We start from the raw sequence: 21,474 nt of genomic DNA, 5'->3' as shown, positions 1-21,474 counted from the left end.
AGTTTGTTTTGGCTGACAAATTAATATCTAAAACAAATAACTCAACGGTATGACATTGCGAAAGCAAATAAGATATGAAAATTTAATTCTATTGATGAAATAAAAAGGTGAAAGTGAAAAAAAAAGGGAGATACTTTTGACTTGATGTGCAAAATTGAATAAACTAAAGCTTCCAAAAATGAAACCACACAGAACTCTAATTCATCCTCTGAGCAGCCTCCTTGGCTAGAACTCTCTCCTTAGCCTTAGTCTTGGCCTGCGATTTGGATCCCATAATACCACCTCCCCACTTCTTACGGTACTCTTCAAACTTGTCATTGAAGTTTGCCTATGCGAGGATACAAATCAAAACCATTTGAAATCATTCTACACACACAAATCATTCCAAAACACAAATGTAAACAATCAACATCATTATTCTCTCACCTTTATGGCCTCCAGGATTCTGCTGAATTCCATCTTGTCCTCGTTCTTCACTGTGGTCAAACACAAGCAAGATGCTGTTTTCTGGTGGACAATCTGCAACAAAGGAACGAGATCACAGATCAATTACAAGTTTTTTTTAGTAGAGAAAATCTGTAAAAGGCCCTTAAAAAGTAAGCAATCATAGTTACCGCTCCCAATCGTGATTTCCCCTTGACAATGCAGTAAGGAACTTCCATTTTCCTGCACAATGCGGGCAACCAGACAACTAACTCAATCGGATCCACATCATGAGCAATCACTACCAATTGTGCCTTGTTCTGCAATCAAACAAAACAGAATAGGTTTCAGTCAAGGTTTCTTCAGCAAGCTTATAAATTCATAGTGAGTGACAATTGAATCAGTCAGGAAGAGAAGAGACCTGCTCGATGAGGTAAGTCACATGATTAAGACCATACTTGACAACAATTGGCTTCTTAGACTCAGAAGGTTTACCCTCAGCCTCAGACTGAGCCTTCTTAAGAAGACGCTCCTTCTTGGCAGCTTTGTCCTCAGGCCTATACTTGAGAAGAACCTTGAACAGAGGAGTTGCTGCAAAATTACACAAAACATTGAGTTTAAATAGCTTAAAGGGTAAATTCAAAAAAAACAGAGCAAAAACAGGAATAGTAGAGATCAAAGACCTAAGCTTTTGTCAAGGGTCTTAGTAAACTGGTTAAGTGCAGGTGGAACCTTCAACCTCTGCTTCAGGATACGTTTCTGCCTCTGCAGACGGATCGATTTAGGCCATTTGATGTACCTGGAGAGATCCTTTTTGGGAGGCAATGCTCCTCCGATCCCAAACTGCTTAGGACGCTTCTCAAATAGAGGGTTTGTTACTTTGTCCTGAAACCCAAATACATTTTCAGAAACTAAGAACAGATCGAAGGATTGATATAATATCTTGAGAGAGAGAGAGAGAGCAAAACAGAATCACTTACAGCAGTCTTCTTCTTGGTAGTCACCTTAACTCCTCTCTTTGGGGCCTAAAAAACAAATTTGAAATGTAATACATAAGTCCAGATTCAATTCCACATTTCTAACCAATCACAGTTGCAAAAACTATAAGATCAGACTAACATAATCCACAGCTAAATCTCAAAAACAACAACTGTTTCGGACGTGGGCAGCGACACAACAGTACACTAATCTAATCTAAAAAAATATTGGATTGAAGAACGAACTCGGAGCAGAAGAATTTACCATTTTCAGCTTTTCTGCAGCTCAAAAACACTGAAAGAAACGACGAACGAAACGAAAGAGAGAGAGACAAGCCGAAGAATTATAAATTAGGGTTTATTTTTTTTTTTTTGTTATGTGAGTTGTCAATATGGGCCGTATGTTGAGATCCATAAAAAAGTAAGCTGTGTAAAATCAATATGATTGGGCTTCTAATTAGATGGCCCATCTATATAAGTACACACAACTAACATAATCAAAATATATTTTTAAAAAACCCTAAAAAGCCTTTTGTTCTTCCCTTTGCTTACTAACTCTCTCCCTCTCCCTCTCTGAAGATTTTAGTAGAGAGAAGAGAACAGAGAGACTCAAATTCGTACCCTTTTTTCCCCGGAATTATTTTTTTTTACTTTAGGAAAATATATAATTCAGTCAGTTACACTTTGAGGTGGTTGACAAAAGCCGAATCGGTGGAACTAAAACAGGAGGGAGAGAGAGAGAGTTCCTTGTCGCAAAGATTTAAAAAGTGTTCCTGCTTTGTCTTTTTCTCCTTCTTCTTCTTCAATTCTTGTTTTTTTTTTTAATAATTGAAACGGCGGTTTCATCTTCTTCCTCTTTTTAAGTGTTTGTTTCTTCTCTCGGATTGTTTCATCGTTACTTATGATGGATAATAACATTGAAGTGAAGCGAGAGATTCCTCCACCTTCTTCTACTACTACTTCGCCGTTTGGCTTTCCCGGAAGTGAACCTGTTCCTGTTGTCGATCTCTGTAGCAGCGATGATGACTCTGACATTGGAGATATCGCCGGTGAATCAAACCAAGTAGGAAGACCTGACATAAGGTATAACTCTGGCAACTTCGTCGGTGTGAAGAGAGCAAGAGATACTACTTTTGGAGCTGGTGATAGGAACAATGTTAAGAAGGTAACAACACTTGAGGAGCTGGCTGTAACGTTGCCTGAAGGATTCGGCCAATCGAATCCGCCGCAGGTTAATGTGACGCATGCTATTCCCGCCAATCCATGTAATGTCTTCAGGCCTATGTCTCCGCCGCCGCCTTCCTCGGGCGTGTCCGGGAGGGTTGGTAGTTGTAAGCAGTTCTGGAAAGCTGGAGACTATGAAGGAGCACCTGGCTCTACTTGGGATCTTTCTTCAGGTCAATACCAAATGTTAATTCTGTTCATTAGACAGTAATGATGAATGTTGATACTTATGTCACACTGTATGTATTTGTGTTTCAGGTGGCTTTGATCATGTAAGAGTCCATCCTAAGTTTTTACATTCTAATGCAACTAGTCACAAATGGGCTCTTGGAGGTATTTTTATTCATCAACCTTTATTCGAGCTAGCTTTACACGATGAGTTTGCAGCCCTCTAATTCGTTGAGCTAATCTGTTTTATTTTGTTCTCTTGTGCAGCTTTTGCAGAGCTTTTGGACAATGCGTTGGATGAGGTGGGTTTAGTTAGTTTCTTAACTTGTTATAATGTTGTTGTATTAGACAGATTGAAGTGCATTCAACTTATGCGTTTGTAGTAATGTTTCCTCTCGTTGATATCAGGTTGCTAGTGGAGCTACTTATGTTAAAGTAGACATGCTTGAAAACAACAAAGCAGGAAACAGAATGTTATTAATTGAAGGTACAATATACACTTTTCTTTAGCATATCTTATTGAATCTCTTCCTTGTTTTTATTCATGTGGTCATGTATGAGAATACTTATGTTTTGACATGTAGATAATGGGGGTGGTATGGATCCTGAAAAAATGCGACAATGCATGTCTTTAGGATACTCCGCCAAAAGCAAAATTGCAAACACCATTGGACAATGTAAGCATTAAAAACTCGAGTGATACTTATACCAAATGTTTGCAGAAACACGTTTAATTCATTAATATGCTTATAGATGGTAATGGATTTAAGACTAGTACAATGAGACTTGGAGCAGATGTCATTGTATTCTCGCGTTGCCCTGGAAAAGATGGAAAGAGGTTAGTTGGTTATCATCAATATGTTACCTCTTTTGGCTATCATGTTCTTATTCGTTTTGGTTCGATTGTATTTTCACTACCTTACAATATGAACAACAGCTGGAGTTGTTATTTTTTGTTATAGTCTATTTTACTTGATGTTGGTTTTAGTTCTACGCAGAGCATTGGGCTCGTATCATATACATTTCTAAGGAGCACAGGAAAGGAGGACATTGTTGTACCCATGGTAATCTTTCTTTGTTTCACTTTGTGGTATTGTTTGTGAACAACTCCATGGTCTGCCACTTGGTTTCCCTATTCTAAGTAGTATTCTGATAACTGCTTGGCTCCACAACATGATTCTTCTGATATTTCGTTAAAATTGTACTGCTTGGTAGATAAAACCTTTGGTAGAGAATCGTGATGTTTCCTTCTCTTTTAGTACCTTAGCTTGTATCTCAATTGGTAACTTTTTTTCAGTACTGCTGGTAACATTGTAACTTAGCTTTGATTTTTAACTGTCCACACATCTCTTCTGCCATAGAAGAACTATTTTTCATGCTCACAACATTTACTTTTAATTTGGATGAATTTGTATGCATTTTATCCTTATATTCTCTTGTAATGTGATTTATAATGACAGCTTGACTACGAAAGAAGGGACTCTGAGTGGAGTAAAATAATCCGGTCTTCCCTTAGTGATTGGGTTAAAAATTTGGAAACAATAGTTGAATGGTCGCCATTCTCTAGTGAAGAAGATCTACTTCATCAGGTATATTTCCCCTTTGTTGAAAACAGTTGCTAAGTCACTTATCCATACAATGAAATTTTCAATGAGAGTTACAACCCAGGAAGCAAAAAGATGAGTCAATTATAGTGATTATTTTAGTACATTCTGAGCTATATGATCTTCTTTTGTTCTCTATCACTCATTTGATGTGGGTTTTCATCTAATAGCACCCTTTGACTGTCTCTGTGAACAAATGTTATGACTAATTTGTTGCTTCATTTGTTGTAGTTTGATCTGATGAAGGATCGTGGCACACGGATAGTTATATATAACATGTGGGAAGATGATCAAGGGATGTTAGAACTTGATTTTGATGCTGATCCGCTTGTATGTATTTTTATTGCTCAATGTATGTAGATTTATTGTGAGATGATGATGCATAGAAATTTTTATGCATATCATATTGTTTATCTGCAGGATATTCAACTTAGAGGCGTCAATCGGGAAGAGAAGAACATTAAAATGGCTGCTCAGTTTCCTAATTCTAGGCACTTCCTGACATACAGACACTCACTAAGGGTATAAACAAGTCAGATGTCTTTTTGTCAAAGTAGTTCTAGTCAGTCTCATGCTAGTTAGGACTGTATATCTGTAGTATTTCAATTATAGTGATTATTTCAGTAGGCAAAACATTTCAGTAATTACTGTAATTGTCAAAATAAAAAAGCTTGAATAGGAATATTATTATGAATCTTGTTCAAATTAGCTGCATGTGCTTCTATTCTAAATTCATTTTTCACATCTTTTTTGACATGTTCCCAGAGTTATGTATCGATCCTCTACCTAAGAATTCCACCTGGGTTTCGTATCATTCTACGGGGAAAAGATGTTGAGCACCATAGCGTAGTGAATGACATGATGCAGACTGAGCAGATCACATATCGACCACAGTCTGAATCATATGGAGTGTTCACAGATGTAAGTTTTAGTAACTTTATAAAACCAGCCTTCATATAGTTCTTATTTATTAGAAGCCATCTTCTAGTTATAATATAATAAAGCTGGTATCGTGCACAACTTCTTTGATCAGATGTCTGCTATTGTAATGATTGGATTTGTGAAGGACGCAAAACATCATGTTGATGTTCAAGGCTTTAATGTCTACCACAAAAATCGGCTCATCAAGGTTTCCTTCTACTTAAATGGCGTTTTGCTTCCCAAATGATATTTAAGATAAATAGTAGATTCTCATATTCTTGTGTTTTTTCTTTTCTTATTAACTTGTGTTATCAGCCATTTTGGAGGATATGGAATGCGGCAGGCAGTGATGGTCGTGGGGTCATAGGTATTTGTTTTTTATGGAAGGTGTGTTACTTTATTTGCTTACTTTATGTGAAGATTACAAAGCTAGTTTCTACTGCTAATAGGTGTTCTAGAAGCTAATTTTGTCGAGCCTGCTCATGATAAACAAGGGTTTGAGCGTACAACAGTTCTCTCTAGACTTGAGTCACGACTTCTTCAAATGCAGAAGAATTACTGGTCTGATTCTTTTCTCAAGTTGTTCTAAGATCCAGCTTCATTGAGCCGAGCATGGATGTTTCAGGGCTAATAATATTGCATCCCTTTTTGACCAGGAGGAACAACTGTCACAAAATTGGCTATGCGCCTAGGCATGGAAAGACTTCAAACGGTTATTATCACAGAGGTATAGTGTCTGTATTGGTTTTATAACGTCCATACCACATTTCTAGAGAGTTTACTTGTAGAGATTGATCATGTAACAATGTCTTGTGGATGTTAAGACTCATCACCAGAAAATTATCCCGAGGGATTTGCTCAAACAAGAAGCAAAACTTCTACCCCAGCTTCTGACAAGTTCTACTCTCCAAATCATAAAGAGGACAATGGTGTATATGATGGGAAAGATGGTGGACAGGTATATATATACTCCCACCAAAATCTCAAATCTAAAATAATGAGGAAAATCCTCAAGGACCTTTCCATCGTAATAGATCTCTCAATGTTCTTTGGTACACTTTCAGTTGCAAGAGGAGCTGCGGCGTGAGAAAGAGCGTAGGAAGGCACTTGAAGTTGAGGTATGGTCCCTACTTTCTGACATTTTAACTGTCTCGACAGTTTCTTTGCAAAGCCTGATGGAATCCTTCCTGGTTAATTTAGGTTCAATTAGCAAGGCAAAAGATAGAAGAAATGAACAAAGAGCAAGCGAATCTGATTCAGATATTCTCAGAGGAAAGAGACCGACGTGATGGGGAGGAAGAAGTTCTGAGAAATAAGCTAGAGGTTCTTCATTCATGAAACAAACCTTTCTTGGTTAACTAGTGTTGTAATCATTTTGAATGCTCACCCTTAAATAACAAAACCTAAAACGATTCATTGCAGGAAGCGTCCAACACGATTGATGATCTGTTGAATAAGATTAAAAAGCTGGAGGGATCTAGAGGTCCGAACTGGAGACATTGAACTTGCATATATGGGGAGGTTAGATTACGACAACAAAAAGGTATATCTTGTGCTTGTGTAAACCAATTTGATTAATAAGGCTTGTCTAGCATCTCCATTTAATTTATGACTCGACCAGGTCTGGTTGGGTTGGATACCATGTTGTAAATTAGTGTTATTGATAGGAAATTTGTAACATCTCTAAAATGTTTTTGACCTTCGATTGATTTTCCATTTTTTTTCCTTTACAAACTTCACTGTATCTTTAGCAGCTGTCATTTCAGTAACATTAACGAACTTCCATGTGAAAACCAACCAAAATTAGTAGTAATAATTTGGGTTGACTTTGTAGAGATCTTGGCTCAATTATATATATATCCATACCAATATGACTATACAAAGGAATGGATGTCTAGTTTATTTGATGTCAGAGGGGATTCAAATTTTTTTTTTTGTCATATGTTATTTAAGAAGGGAAGCATGTGTGGTTTTGAATAAGGTCAACTAAAGAAATGGGAATCATTCCAAAAAAAATGACAAAATGAAGGATAAATGAAGAGGAGGGCATGGGCAAGGTTTGTTTAAAAGAGAAGCAGCAGACCAAAGCTCCCTGCAAAACTCTGTTTTATCAATGACACATTGTGCTCTGTCTGTCAAAAGCAGAAAAAAAAACTTGCCTTCGTTCTGATTGCATTTATTGCTTTATTCCCAAACAAACTGCATAAAATAAGTAACAATATATATATGGGATGTTATTCTTTTAAAACTATTTGAAAAGCTCACATTCTTTTTAAAATTGTTAAAATAGTACTATTTGCATTACTCTAGGGATTTTTTTTTGAAAAAAAACAAATGAAAGCAAATGTTGAAAACGAAAAAGCCAACTTGTCATGTTGCGAGTCCCTTGTTTCATCTCTCTGCCAGAGTGAGCCAGTCAAAATAAAAGAAAAAAACTCACTTCTGTTTTTCGCTTTTTTGGCTTACTTGTGTGTCTGTTGGTTTGGGTTTTGTTTGGCCTTTATTTTCGTTTATAGACTCGAATTGATCAGTGTTACTCTTTTTCCCACTGTAACCAAGATCAAATCTAAGTTGATCTTTCTTTACAAAAAGTTTTTGATTATGCAGTGTGAACAATCCCATTTAAGAGTTATTTTTCCTCCCAAAAGACATGAAAATTAAACAATTTTTGGGTGCAAGTTTATATAAGTTCTTGCCTTCTTGGTACAAAAACATCATCGTTTATTAAAAAAAAAACAAAGGGAAAATTCCCAAAAAAAACACCAACTAATTTTTATTTGGAAGAAAAAAACACCAACTTTTAAGGCTTCCAAAAAAATACATCAACTAATTTTTTATGACTAATAAAAACCCAAACTATAAAATGTTGGCAGATTCATACAAATGATATCAAACAAAAAAAAATATTCCAATTTTACCCTTTGAAAAAATCTTAATTTTATTTGTTTAAAATTAAAAAGAAATCACATATATAAAAGTAAAGTTTTGGTCTCTCCTTATTGGTTGATTTCACTTAATGCTTTCTAATTTATTTATTTTTTATTTGCTTTGTAATTGTTTAATTTCTTTAAATAATATTTAAGACTCAAATAACACAATATATTTATAACTCACACATTAAAATAAAATTATAACTGAAATAAAATAAATTATGCATTATCTCATTCTCTCATATTAACATTCTTTTACTTTCAAATTTTTCATATTCTCTCATTCTCTTCTAGACTTCTACAATACCTTAAATAATTTTTTTTTTTTTNTTTTTTTTTTTTTTGATTTCTATTTTTGTTGTATGTGTTACAAAAAACCAAATGAAATATCATTGTAATATTTTAATGCTAAATTTTAATTTTAGAGACTGCATATATATTTTACATTGTTCTTAATTTTAAAGATTCATCTCAATTATCTAATTTGGATCATCATCTTATAATTAATCATTCTCTCCTCATCTCCCACCAATATCAAATGTTGTTATTTCTCATATGTGTTGTAAGAGTTTGATTCTATATTTTAATTTAGAAAGTATTATATATATTTAACATTGTTTTCAATTTTTATTTTATTTATATATAAATAAAATATTTCTTTTATATTACTTGCCTTTCTAATCTATTCATATTTATTTTTAAAATTTTCATAGTTAAATTTAAATTCACATATGTTGGTTTTAAGAAAAAGAAAATCAAGTTTAACATATATAATTCACATAAATAATTCACTTTAATATATATAATTGACTTTTTCCATTCATTATCACTCAAACACACTATAATTAACTCCTCTAATTAAATTATTTTAGAAATGTAACTTATATCTTTGAAATCTTATAAATAAACATTGGAATATTTTAATCTTATAAATAACCAATAAGGAGAGATCAAAACCTTACTTTTATATATATGATTTCTTTTTAATTTTAAATAAAGGGTAAAATTGGAATATTTTTTTTGTTTGATATCATATGTATAAATCTGCAAACATTTTATAGTTTGGGTTTTTATTAGTCACAAAAATTTAGTTGATGTATTTTTTTGGAAGCCTTAAAAGTTGGTGTTTTTTTCTTCCAAATAAAAATTAGTTAGTGTTTTTTTTGGGAATTTTCCCAAAAAACAAAGTATCATATAAAAAGAGAGAATATGAAAAACAAATGGGTACAAAAAAAACATCAGGGTCGGGGGATCATAAATGCAATTAAAGGCGCGTGTTAGAGAGACCTCGTGTGGTTCTGATTTCTTTCCACGTGAGGATGTGACAATTTAATACTACTACTACTCCACTTGCATACAAATAATTACCCAATCTTCTTCCTCCTTCATTAATCTGATCATAAAACAAGTATAAGACAATCATTCATTCCCCATTCACATGGACTCGATCCAGAAAAATTATAGTACTAGTTCATAATTATTGAAATTACGTTTTCACCCTTATATTGTAGTGTATTCCTAATATTTTCTTTTTTTCCTTTGTTGCGAGAATATGTTTTACCACCAACTGCATCAGTAATAAACGTACCAACCCATTTGTGGTTGGTTGGATGGATGGATGGATACAAGCGAGATTCATTCCTAAAGTTTTCTAACGGTATCAATCAAAGCGGTCCACCACATTAACCATGTCACGACTCACGACTCTATACCATATATTAAAAATTCATCATTTCAAAATAAAATGAAGAAAACACACAAAAAGAGTTCCCTTTCATCTACTATCAAATTTTATTGAACATATACGTACATAAAGTGAATTAATAATACTCGAAATTGAGTATCTTTTATTCTTTACCATGTCTAATAATAAGAATTTTTTTTTTTGGGTAATTTTCATCAAAACAAAATATTGTTAAAAGGAAGGGACTATAAATACGACTGTAGACCTGTAGTGTATATAATACACAGACGAGAACCATCCCCACATCCATTTTTTTCTCTCTCTATAAAATCGCTTCGTCTTCTACCTCGGCGACACCACTTGCAGACGAAGAAACTTAAAGGTGAGTGAGAAACTCTCTTTTAAAAAAACTGTACGGAGTACATGGAATCTGTAGGAGATGTGTATTTTGTATTCTGGAATTTTCTCCATCATCTCTCTCTCTCTCTCTGTTAGATACTTTTTTGTTTGTTTGCTCCTGCTTGTTTCTCTCTGTTTCACTAAGTTCCACTCTCTTCGTTTTCCGTCAGATTCAGATTGCTTTTTTTCCAGGAAACTCGATTCCTTACTTTTTTTTTCCTCCATGTTTGTCGCTTTTTATGATACGGTTCATCTCTGTCTCCTGATTCGCTTTACGATACGATTCCTGAATCGCTTTCGTCTCCTAGCTTGATTTTGATTTTTAGAATAATATTCACTGTTTTTGTTTACTTTTTGCGATGAAGTTTTTTTTGCTCCAGAAACTAGTTAAATCTGGTAATGCATCTCGCCGTCGTCTTCTCTGATTTTAGGGTTTTAAGCTTCTCTGTTTCTCTGTACATTTCGCTTTTCATTTTTTTTTTTGGGGTCAAAAAAGAATTTGAAACAGATTCGTTAAATCAGGAGCAGTGCAAAATCTCCATTTTCCTATGATTTAACTGTTCATTTGATACGATTGATGCAAAGACAAGACTAGTCGTGTGATTTTATTTATAGATATACTCATAAAAAGGTCTTTCTTCTCTTTCCTCTGATTTTTTTTTCAGATTTTCCGGTGAAGAGTCAAACATCGACGTTGACGGAACAAGAGGAGAAGACGAGAGAGAGAGAGAGTCAGAGCTTCATCGTCATTAGCTATTTTTTTTTTTTAGTTTCCCGACGTCTAACCACATGAACCGGCGGCGACTTCTGATTTCGGCGATACTTCTCTCATACTTTCTTCTTCACGGCACGGCTCTCGCCTCCGGTACTACTAGTTAAATTCCTAAATCAGATTTTAGATTCACTTTATTGTTAGTAACACACTGGCTGAGTGGTGCATGAATTGGTTTTGAAGAAACAGGGGTAAAGCTTAGAGGTAATCTGGATTTTACTAAAACGACGACGTTACCTAGCTCTTCGCATCGGAAGATGCTTCTTCTCTCTCCTGGTAATTTTTTGAAACTTTTGTTTTTTTTCTTTTACCAAATCGATGATTGATAACTTTTGTGTTGAATTTTGTTAAATTTGTCTATGGTTGCTCCATTTTTGGTTAAGATCCTCGTGAAATGGTGTGATTTTGTTTGTTTTGTATGCATCAGAACCTCTTCCTCTCTCTCTCTTTGCTCTTCTCTGTAAACACACACACACACACCTTACCTGATGCGTTTAGTCCTTTTTTGTTTGTATTTTTGTCACAGCGTCGTCGTCAGTCTTTCGCACGTCTGTGTTTTCTTGCTCCCCTTTTGTTTCTTTTTGTTCGTTATACTTTTGTGGACCCTATTATTTCCATGACTTATCAATCATCTGTTGAATTATAATAAATACAAACAACATCATCCTCTTAAGATTTGAGTTTTTCAAATCAGCTCTTGAATCTAATTTTTTCTTCTTGTTTGTTATAATTAGTAAAAACAAAAAAAAATAATTGGTGAAATTAGTTGATGACTTGTTTGACTATTGACTCTAGTCTAGTGTGCATACATGTGTAGCGTAGAGCAATGCTTAAACAGCTTCCTACTTCATCCAGCTGTCAAATTGATATAGTATTTCTCTTTATATTTTCTTTCTTCTACTCCAATAATTTTTGGTTATTATTCCATTAAGTTTTACTAGAAAATGGAGTTAGAAAGTACGAGTCTTTATTTTTTCTTTGTATCCAATAATTTTCGAAATTATCTTCTTAACAATGTAGCTAATGTAATATATAGACTAAAAATTTCCTCTGTTTATTTTGAAAAAGAAAAAGGAAAAGTTGAAAGGAGGGCAGAGCCAGAGAGGATAGGAGACAAGTGCAAGAGTACAGACATAGTGGTGAACCAAGCTGCAACGGAACCAATGCCGAGCGGGATACCAGGTTACACGGTAGAGATTACCAACATGTGTATGTCTGGATGCGTTATTTCGAGGATCCACATCAGCTGCGGTTGGTTTAGCTCAGCTAAATTGATTAACCCAAGAGTCTTCAAGCGTCTTCACTACGACGACTGTCTTGTCAACAACGGCAAGCCTTTGCCTTATGGCTCCACACTCTCTTTTCACTACGCCAACACTTTCCCTTACCCTCTCTCTGTCGCCTTCGTCACCTGCTCTTAGCTTGTTTGCTTTCTTTTTTTTCTTTTTTCTTTTAGGATAAGATAGTAGCAACTGAGGGAAATTAAGAGAGTCTTATTAGATACGGAAATATGGAGATTAGTTTTATTCATACGAATGCTACCATCATCCACTTTTGTTTTTTGTTCTCTTTGGATGTGGAAACAGTGATATATATAAGTATATAAAAAAAAAGGAATCTATCAAACTCTTTTTCCCTCTATAAAGCTTACCTTATTATTCATACGAATACCATCATTACAGTATGTTTATCTAAAAGTAGATTTACCCCTCCCTCTCTTTTTAGTATGATTAAAAAGGTTTTGGTTTTGATTTTTTATAATTAATTGATCAAATCAATTAATAAAAAATAAATTCGAAAGATAATATATATATATATATATATATATATTTTTTTTTTCGGGAAGATTTTATTTTTCAGCTTTAATATACTATTGATTTTTAATTTATAAAATACATTTTCTTTTATGTTTAGAAAGTAATTTAGTATAATGAAATAGTTGTTTCAAAGGGTTTATGCCTGCATTTATAACTTTATCAGTTTATGTATGCATTTATATCTTTATATAAGTTGCTAAATGCTAAGATTACGACTTGTGATATACTGTATACGTTTTCTAAAACAAATGAATATCATTTGATAACAAAATAAAGGGAGCATATATTTGCTGGTCAAAGTTGTTCAGCATTTGCTTTCCTTTTTCTCTACAAATTCAGGTTATTATTTCCGAACAAGGGTAAAGAATATTAGTTTATCTTTGACAATCTTAAATCATTCATTCGCGAGAGATGCACGTGATCAAGACTATCAAGTATAAAAAGATGGTATGCTAAAACTTGAAGTTCATTTTTTATTGAACATTGATAAGTATCATTCAAATTTTTCATAATGTGTGGCTCCTCTGTAATTCATATAATGTTTAGTGTCACATTCATAGCTATTCTTTTTGGTGGTCTATGCCAGGTTAGTCGGCATGTAAGTGTGGATATCATCAATGATATTGTTCCAAATGTTTAATTGGCACTACACTTCAAATCGAAGGACAAAGATCTTGGATCACAATCTTTAGTCCCTCATCAACACTGGGGATTTAGAGAAGCTATTAATATTTGGGAAACAACTTTGTTCTTTTGTCACTTTCAATGGAGAAGTCAATCTAAATGGTTTGATATTCGTGTAACTAGGAGAGATCAATATATATGTGAAAATCGTCCTTGTGTTTGGAGTATAAGACCTAATGGTCCATGTAGATTAACAGGTCAAGAACAATGTTTTCCATGAAATGCTGAATAATGTAACAAGATTTTATATTTATAAGCTAAAGAATAAAAATAGTATTATTTTCCTTTTACTACACCAACATTTGATGTCTTGGTTGTGAAAGGTAATTTAGTATGGTTTGATACCAATCCTGCGCTTTCTTAGAATAGTCTAGTAGAGACGAAATTAAGAGCCTTACAGATATTGAAATATGTGATTAATCAGCTAGACTTTAATGTCCTCTAATTTTGTTTAGTGAATATATATGACTCACTATTTTTTATATAGAGAGCATATTAGAATCGTTTTTCTTTTAAGATTGATAATTGATTGTATAATTTATATAATTTGGTATTATGTTAATTAATTTTTATATTTCTTGTAATTATCTTTAACCATATAAAATAAAAATAAATTAAAATTTTTACTTCAAAAATGTTAATATATATATATATATATATATATAACAAAATATGTTTGATGTTCTACCTTTTAAGTTAGTTATACTTATTTAAAAAGTTATTTACAAAGTTAATCCTTAAAAAGTTGCATAAAAAGACAATAAATATAAAAATATGGGAATTCAATTTAATATACAAAATCGATTTAATATTCATGTATAAGAATTTTTATAGATAAGGAAATCAATTATGAAAAGTTAACACCATTCAATCGAAACAATCAGTTATTAGTAGGATTTTTAGAGAAAAAGAAATCCATTATGATGATTTAACTAGATTTTGACCCGCGGTACACCTCGGGACTATTTTTTAAACTAAAATTTGAAGTTGTATATTTTTTTTTAGTGTAAGATTATATAATTGTATTTGATTGTTAATTGTAGGATATAAACCTGCAGTTTACCACAACATAATTTATTTTTACATGGTCATAGTTTAATCAACTTAACTAAATATATCTAATATTCTTATATTCATAATAGTAGCAAAATAATGAAATGATGATTACCCGTGTAACACAATTTAATGATAATTACCCGTGTACAATGATAATTGTTATACTCTTCTTCTCTTCCTTGGCATCGTTAGTGGCATTGATAATTTTGGCATCCTCATTCCTTAATTTTTACTGGAAAACAGAAACCCTAGTGATGATGATTGTGATCAAAGAGGAACAACGAATCTCCAAAATTCAAAATTTTAAAAGAATCAAAAAGTTAAAAAATCAAATCTTGGGAAACCACGATGAATGTAAACAATTAGTGATTGGACCAACGGAGGCGGATCTAGATGGTGAAGGAACCAGGGCAGAGCAGCCATTAACGATGCCAAGAAAGAGGAAGGAGATTCTCGCAGGCGGATGTGGTTATAAACATTAAAGTTTTCCAATATTATGAATAAGGCTGCTAGATCATATTGTTAAAGTGTTGATTAAAACTTTGATGGACCCGGGTTCGATTCTGGAGTCTTACCTTTTTAAAAAAAAACGAAATTACAGCATGAAAACTACGTAGTTTTGATATACGATGCCACTTCATTAAGGGGGGTGTATTGAAACAATAATTTTGGATGATTTTATGAGATTTAAGAAATTTAGAATTTTGATAGATTTTAGGGAAGTTGATATGATTTATGGTAAAATTCTTTCAAATCCCACATAAAACCATGAGATTTGGATTTCTGTATTTTTAACTAAACAAATCATCTCAAATCTTTCAGAATCCCTAAAATTTATTAAAATCCAAATCCACAAACTGTTTTGAATAACAGTGGATTTTAAAGTAGATTTAAAATCATCAGTTCAATAACAGTGAATTTCAGGAGACTTTTTAAAATCCATGATTAAATAACATAGAATTTGTAACTTTTATACAAATCACTTAAAATGTCAAGTTGAATTTTATTTGAGTATAGTTAGAAAGTAGCACCGAGAGTTTGTATAGGTATAAATTGACATTTTTGATATTGTACATGTCGGAAATGGCCATTTTTCCGTTTGATTGTTTTGTGTCCAGATGATTGACACTTGTTATGCGTGCTATTATTTGAATAATTAAATATTTATTAATTTATTGTTTTTTTTATCAACAATAGAATATTAATTTATTGTTATTTTCAGTTTTTTCTTATTTTAATTTAATTTAGTGAAAAATAACATTATTGGTCGTGTGTACTGTATACGTTGGTTTTGGGAAAGACAATTTTTTTTTGTCGTCAATTTTATTACGCAAAAGCTAAGGAAAAAAACTTAAATAGAATGTTTTTGCATCAATTTGAAACTGTCGTTAAAATATGTACTCCCTTCCATCCGTTAAATGACGCTAGTTAAAATGAAGCAAAATAATTTAAAGTCAGGTCAATGACACATGACAGTTTTGTAACTAACATTAAGTTTTTCAACTCGGTTATTAAGTGACATCAAGGTAAATAAAAACTGACGCTAAAAGCCTTCTTTTTTGCTGCCCGATGGAGTATAAAAAGATGAGATGCTAAAAAGACTTATACTTTTATTTTTATAAAACATTCACAGTTATTATTATAAAAAATATTCTTATGTGTAGTTCATCAGCATTTCATTTCATATTTAGTGTCACATTCATTGTATTTTTCTTTGGTGGTCTTTGCAAGGCTAGTCGGCATGTAAATGTGGACATCATCAATGATATTGGTCCAAATCTTCAATTAGGAGTATACTGCAAATCGAAAGACGAAGATTTTGGAGCACATTATTTAGCTCCTCATCAACATTGGGGATTTCAAGCAAAACTCAATTTTTGGGAGACCACTCTGTACTTTTGTCACTTTCAATGGAAAAATGGAAGTCAATCTAAATGGTTTGATATTTTTGATGCTAACAGAGATTATCGTATTGGTATATGTCAAGATAATCCGTGTGTTTGGAGTATAAGACCTAAGGGTCCATGTAGATTATTAAAAGGTAAGGAAAAATGTTTTCCTTGGAATCCTCCTGCTATTTGAATACCATTGTAACAAGGTTTCATCATATTTATAAGCTAAAGAATAAAAAGGTATTATTTTCTTTTTACTGAACTAACATAGTAACACTTTCCGTTTGCTAAGCCTTACATGACATAAAATTTAAACATTATAAAAAGACATAACATCATATACACTTACACGTTAAACAAAAGATGCAAACTGGTTGGTTTAAGAACCAAAGTTTCATTTGGACCAAGTTCGGATTAAGAATGGGCTTTTGATGTCGACCTGCTTCTCGGTTGTGAAAGGTAATTTAGTATGGATTTGATACTAATCCTGCTGTTTTTCTAGAATAGTATAGTAAAGAATTAGGGAAATTAAGAGCCTTGTAGATACTGAAATAAGTGATTAATCATCCAGACCATACTGTCCTCTTTTCTTTTTTGTTTTTTTTTTTTTTAATTTGGATGTGGAATGTTTCGAGCAACATTGATAGATAAAGCAAAATATCAAACTCTTTCTCCCTTTATAAAGTCATATCAATTAGTAGCTAGAAAATGTCAAAATCCAGAGCAAGAACACACCCTAAAGCCGATTGGGTCATAATAAGTTGACTTAACCCCCGAGGAGAAGACTACCAACAGAGAAAGAACCTCCTAAACAAGTAGATCAGATCACTTACTTGTTTATTGTCGTCACATTAAGAGCATCCCTCAATTAATAATAAGTAACGGTTAAACGGAAGAGGCTCCAAAACGGTTTGGTCAACAAAACATCTAATGACAAGTCTCAGAATTTTATATAGCCAAAGCGAGATAATTTAGAGATTTAAAAGACTGTATAGAAATTTGGCCATTTGGCAAATTCACCAATACTATGATTATTATGATGTGAAAGGAAGAAATGAATATTTGAAGGCACAATTTTTGTTGCTGTTTAGTAGATAGTAGTATAATAAATCTTCATCACGCGTAATCGACCTAATATAGTAGTAACCTATACAACTTCAGTACATTGGGACAGTAAGGACAAAAACAAATAAGAAACAAGAGGTACCTTGAAAAGAATTTAGTTCATTTTCTTTCTACACATTCAAAGATAGAAAAAAAAAAACTCCACAGCTTTAAAGGGAAGCTTTACTTTTACTTTTTTTTTTAGCTTTCTTTTGTTTTTGGTTTCTTCTGTACCGGAAGAATTGAGACTGCGTGTGTATGATACATGTCTTGCTCCCTTCACAAAATGGTGCATGTGCAGATTACCGTCTTGGGTGCTTTATCAACCTTCTTCTCTGTTCAATCAAAAACAAACATTCAAGTGTTAAGTTCGAATTCATCAACAACGTCTTCGAGTTTTCATGACTTCGTCAAGATTGTTTATAACAAACAAGATGGAGAAAAATCTTAAAGATTAGCAACGACTATTTTCAAAGTGAGATCCATTCTCTAGAAGATTTGAAATAAAAAAAAAGTAAGAGCCATCGTCTAGCAGGTTTGAATAAACGAATGTCAGTCAAACTAATTGTTGACCCATGACGACGACCAGTAATGAATACAGGCTATTCTTTTCTCTCATGGCATGCCTTTGGTAGGCTTACAGCTGATTTTGCTTTCTTTCTCACTAAGAAAAAAAAAAGAACAAAGAGCACACCAGAAACCTAGGAATGAATTGTAGATGAGTATCTTTCACACTCTGTGAAGACAAAAATAGGTAAGACCACTAACCACCAGATGCATCTACGCTGATAGGAGGTTGATTGAGTCAGTAAAGTATGCTTCTAGAAATAAAAAAAAACAATGTACTGATCCTAGTCACTTGTGCAAAATCTAGTTGATGAACACTATTATGAAATTTGACCAGCCTAGTAGTATGACTAGAGGTAGATGATAATATTATATAAGAAGTAAGGTTGAGCCATATAACAAAGATCAAAATCCATACAAGTGACAAGATAAATAACACAAGAATTGAGAAAAAAAAAAAACTGATGATATACAACAAGAGAGGTGGGTTTTGGTTTAAACATAGAAGAAGAAGAAAAAAGAGAGGTACCTGTTTTGGATTTAGCAAGAGAGGGCTGTACAACAACATGCATCACAATGACTCCACCAGCAATATCTCCAAATGGTGTCTTACACTGTCCAACAGTCTTAGTGTTCTCCAAGATCTTACCTGAGCTGATCAGCTTCACTTCGTTTATACCCTTTGGAACAACTGTTTTGCCTAAAGATTAAACCACACAAAAAAAAAAGTAAACGAGCATTTTTAAAGAAGCTGCAACTCACAACAAATGATACAAAAGACTTAATATTTCTCATACTCTTACAACTTCAAAAAATTGAACTAATCATCAACATCTACAGCTCTAAAGTTTTCCCATTTCTACCAGAAAATTGCAAGATTCAGGGACAATCAAAAGACGTAAGAAAACCCTAAAAAACAAACCTTTGGGCCAATCGGAGACGACCCTCTGCTTCAAAAAATCAACAGTAGACGCTGCGGAATACCGAAAAGGTCCGATGTCAGAGCCATCGTACAACCTGAATTTGATATCTATCGACTCTTCCTCCGGCATATCCGTCGTTGACTTCTCTCTCTCTTTCTGACTTCTTGATAACCGCCTAAAAACCCCAGCTCCGATCACCAAATCCCGCTTCTCAAAAATGAAAAACCCAACCACCGAACACAACTCTTTCAGATCTGAAAAAAAAAAAAAAAAACGAGAATCAGAGCTCTCGCTTCGATTGAGATATAGGACCAAAAAAAAAGAGGATTATAAACTGAGAAGAAATTCAAATACAGAGAGAATTGTAGCTTCCGATCTTTTTTTTGATTAGAGGAGGTGTGATGAAAAAAGCGCTTTTTAACCAAAAACAAAGAAGGCTCTCAAAGAGTCACCACCAGCACCAAATAACCCCAAAGTTGCCTTCTCTCAACTCAAGCCGACGGTTTTCACCTTTTTCTTTTGTTTTTGTTTTGCGTCGTCACTTCTACTTCTCTCTCTCTCTCAAGCCGACGTCTTCTACTTTTTATCGTCCTTCTCAAACGCTGTCGTTTTATTCGAATTTAAGGTTTTTTACCCCCTGTTAAAGTTAAACTGTTCCCACCATATTTTTTTCTTTTTTTCTAGAATTGGCACTATGTTTTCCGTAGGTTCCAAATCTTTTTAATAGTCTTGTCGAACATAATTGAGATATGGGTATTCTTTGTGATAAAAATTCATATTTTTGATGTATAAAAAAGGCCTTTTTTAACTTTTTTTTAAGAGGGGAATACACCATGAAGTCATGAAATTTCAATTATCACAAAGTATCTCAAGTATTGAGTTGTCCATATTCATACACTAACTGATTTAATTTTAGCCTACAATGATCCTAACACCGTTAGTTATTCATTAACTCACGATGGAGACGCTCCAATACTTATTATACTAGAATATAACCCGTGCTCTAGCACGGGTTGAAATTTCTTTTGTTTATTATGTAATTTTTATTCAAAAACATCATATATGTGATTATTTTATTTATTTTAAAAGTTTTTTTGGATGGAATACTATGCCAAATCATATGCTGAATATGAATTATGAAAATAACATATATTTTGTAAGATCTATTCTAGTAGATCTAGATAATTAACCCGTGGCATACCGCAAGTTAAGTTGTGTGATAAAAAATTAATTTATTTTTTTTATTTGATTTGTTAAGTGTTTAAAATTATACATTATATTTTGATTGTTAATATTGTGAGTTAACCCGTAGTATACCGCATATTAATGTAACGTATGTTTGTCAAAATCATCTTAACCGAGAAAATGCCTACGAAACAACATTATTCTAAACTTTAATTTAATCTGAGAAATCATATTTCTTGAAATTTTAACCTTTGCTCATATTTCTTGGAATTATTTCATATTATAGTGACATATTATTGATTCGTGCTATAACAAATCAAATTAGAGTGTTTATAATTTTTAACTTTTTGATCTATCATATATTTATGATATTTTTAAAAATATCAAATTAAACTATTTTAAAATATTTCAAATTAATTTATTTTAAAAGTTTAAAATATATTAAACTATACAATTCAACAAAGAAATATATGAAATTGAATTTAAATATTCAAATTTTGATCCGTTACTCAGTTAAAATTTATTTTTTAAAGAATAATATTACTAAAGCTTGAATATTTTATGGATTGAACAATTTTTTTGGTATGAATAGAGTGTATTTCGGTGAATGAAAATGTCAATGATTTATACTAAAAGTTTGGAGGAGTGTTAGGTAAAATATTATTTCGTTTTTAATTAATTTTCGAGATTTTATTATATTTTTTTTCTTTAATTTCCTAAAAGTATATATGGCCTAACAGTATATGATTGTTAGAGATTTTATTTCTTTTAAGTTGTATTATTCTTGGGATATTCTTTTTAAGTGTATCTATGTATAAGTTAATCCATATAACCTATTTTGTAACCAATTAATGAATCAAATAATAACAATAACTTTATAACTTATAACTATTATATAGTCTACCAAAAAGAAGTTGTGTACTTCCGAAATATTAAATAGGGGATACATACTTAAAAGGGAAATTACCTAGAATATTACATAAAAGTAGGTTTATTACTAGACTAACACGTTGAGATTTTCGACTTACTAGAATAACACATAAAAGTTTGATTATTACTTCTAAACCAGGATTGTGTATTTTATTACGGTTTATGCTATTTATAATTAAATTTGGTTGAAAAAAATCATCAATATCTTGGGTGC

General features: G+C 32.6%; 5 protein-coding genes and 1 pseudogene across 6 annotated transcripts; 4 read left to right on the top strand and 2 right to left on the bottom strand.

Moving 5' to 3' along the window:
• LOC104730947 (60S ribosomal protein L7a-1-like) lies at positions 38-1,746 on the bottom strand. Its single transcript, XM_010450195.2, has 7 exons — positions 1,666-1,746; positions 1,404-1,448; positions 1,107-1,308; positions 845-1,014; positions 615-743; positions 427-519; positions 38-328 (listed from the first exon to the last, which is right to left on the bottom strand). The coding sequence occupies exons 1-7, from the start codon at positions 1,666-1,668 to the stop codon at positions 197-199; spliced, it is 774 nt and encodes a 257-aa protein (XP_010448497.1). The 5' UTR covers positions 1,669-1,746; the 3' UTR covers positions 38-196.
• LOC104730946 (protein MICRORCHIDIA 7-like) lies at positions 1,927-7,026 on the top strand. The gene is made up of 19 exons (XM_010450194.2): positions 1,927-2,797; positions 2,883-2,957; positions 3,060-3,094; positions 3,201-3,279; positions 3,377-3,469; positions 3,546-3,630; positions 3,781-3,856; positions 4,253-4,381; positions 4,628-4,726; positions 4,817-4,918; positions 5,162-5,317; positions 5,430-5,525; positions 5,633-5,684; positions 5,767-5,878; positions 5,974-6,044; positions 6,142-6,275; positions 6,382-6,435; positions 6,518-6,640; positions 6,740-7,026. Exons 1-19 carry the CDS (start codon positions 2,302-2,304, stop codon positions 6,818-6,820), a joined length of 2,148 nt encoding a protein of 715 aa, XP_010448496.1. The 5' UTR covers positions 1,927-2,301; the 3' UTR covers positions 6,821-7,026.
• Positions 10,206-12,661, top strand: LOC104730945 (protein TAPETUM DETERMINANT 1). Of its 2 annotated transcripts, none has more exons than XM_010450193.2 (4): positions 10,206-10,313; positions 10,996-11,195; positions 11,292-11,378; positions 12,171-12,661. In XM_010450193.2, the coding sequence occupies exons 2-4, from the start codon at positions 11,120-11,122 to the stop codon at positions 12,521-12,523; spliced, it is 516 nt and encodes a 171-aa protein (XP_010448495.1). In that variant the 5' UTR covers positions 10,206-10,313; positions 10,996-11,119; the 3' UTR covers positions 12,524-12,661. The 2 variants fall into 2 exon arrangements, with proteins under 2 accessions (XP_010448495.1, XP_010448494.1); XM_010450192.1 differs by having other exon boundaries at positions 11,286-11,378.
• On the top strand, positions 13,424-13,823 carry LOC104730944 (annotated as a pseudogene).
• Positions 16,294-16,741, top strand: LOC104733319. The gene has a single exon (XM_010452902.1). The coding sequence runs from the start codon at positions 16,316-16,318 to the stop codon at positions 16,739-16,741; it is 426 nt and encodes a 141-aa protein (XP_010451204.1). The 5' UTR covers positions 16,294-16,315.
• LOC104730943 (membrane-anchored ubiquitin-fold protein 3) lies at positions 17,655-19,742 on the bottom strand. Its single transcript, XM_010450191.2, has 4 exons — positions 19,500-19,742; positions 19,145-19,399; positions 18,752-18,922; positions 17,655-17,990 (listed from the first exon to the last, which is right to left on the bottom strand). Exons 2-4 carry the CDS (start codon positions 19,272-19,274, stop codon positions 17,935-17,937), a joined length of 357 nt encoding a protein of 118 aa, XP_010448493.1. The 5' UTR covers positions 19,275-19,399; positions 19,500-19,742; the 3' UTR covers positions 17,655-17,934.

Source organism: Camelina sativa, chromosome 12 (assembly GCF_000633955.1).
Source record: "Camelina sativa cultivar DH55 chromosome 12, Cs, whole genome shotgun sequence".
Lineage (NCBI taxonomy): Eukaryota > Viridiplantae > Streptophyta > Magnoliopsida > Brassicales > Brassicaceae > Camelina > Camelina sativa.
Note: the sequence above shows the minus strand (reverse complement) of the source record. Positions and strands in the feature narration are given on the sequence as shown.

What these genes read in the sequence shown, in the direction of transcription:
- LOC104730947 (XM_010450195.2), bottom strand. An exon ending in CTACCAAGAAGAAGACTGCT is followed by an intron (nt 1,309 to 1,403) that starts GTAAGTGATTCT and finishes TTTGGGTTTCAG; the next exon opens with GACAAAGTAACAAACCCTCT. An exon ending in TGACTTACCTCATCGAGCAG is followed by an intron (nt 744 to 844) that starts GTCTCTTCTCTT and finishes GTTTGATTGCAG; the next exon opens with AACAAGGCACAATTGGTAGT.
- LOC104730946 (XM_010450194.2), top strand. Translation starts at nt 2,302, where the DNA reads ATGATGGATAATAACATTGAAGTGAAGCGAGAGATTCCTCCACCTTCT. An exon ending in AGGACATTGTTGTACCCATG is followed by an intron (nt 3,857 to 4,252) that starts GTAATCTTTCTT and finishes TTATAATGACAG; the next exon opens with CTTGACTACGAAAGAAGGGA. An exon ending in ATTTTGATGCTGATCCGCTT is followed by an intron (nt 4,727 to 4,816) that starts GTATGTATTTTT and finishes GTTTATCTGCAG; the next exon opens with GATATTCAACTTAGAGGCGT.
- LOC104730945 (XM_010450192.1), top strand. Translation starts at nt 11,120, where the DNA reads ATGAACCGGCGGCGACTTCTGATTTCGGCGATACTTCTCTCATACTTT. An exon ending in CGGCACGGCTCTCGCCTCCG is followed by an intron (nt 11,196 to 11,285) that starts GTACTACTAGTT and finishes TTGGTTTTGAAG; the next exon opens with AAACAGGGGTAAAGCTTAGA. An exon ending in GATGCTTCTTCTCTCTCCTG is followed by an intron (nt 11,379 to 12,170) that starts GTAATTTTTTGA and finishes ATTTTGAAAAAG; the next exon opens with AAAAAGGAAAAGTTGAAAGG.
- LOC104733319 (XM_010452902.1), top strand. Translation starts at nt 16,316, where the DNA reads ATGTGTAGTTCATCAGCATTTCATTTCATATTTAGTGTCACATTCATT.
- LOC104730943 (XM_010450191.2), bottom strand. Translation starts at nt 19,274, where the DNA reads ATGCCGGAGGAAGAGTCGATAGATATCAAATTCAGGTTGTACGATGGC. An exon ending in CGTCTCCGATTGGCCCAAAG is followed by an intron (nt 18,923 to 19,144) that starts GTTTGTTTTTTA and finishes TTTAATCTTTAG; the next exon opens with GCAAAACAGTTGTTCCAAAG. An exon ending in TCTTGCTAAATCCAAAACAG is followed by an intron (nt 17,991 to 18,751) that starts GTACCTCTCTTT and finishes TTGATTGAACAG; the next exon opens with AGAAGAAGGTTGATAAAGCA.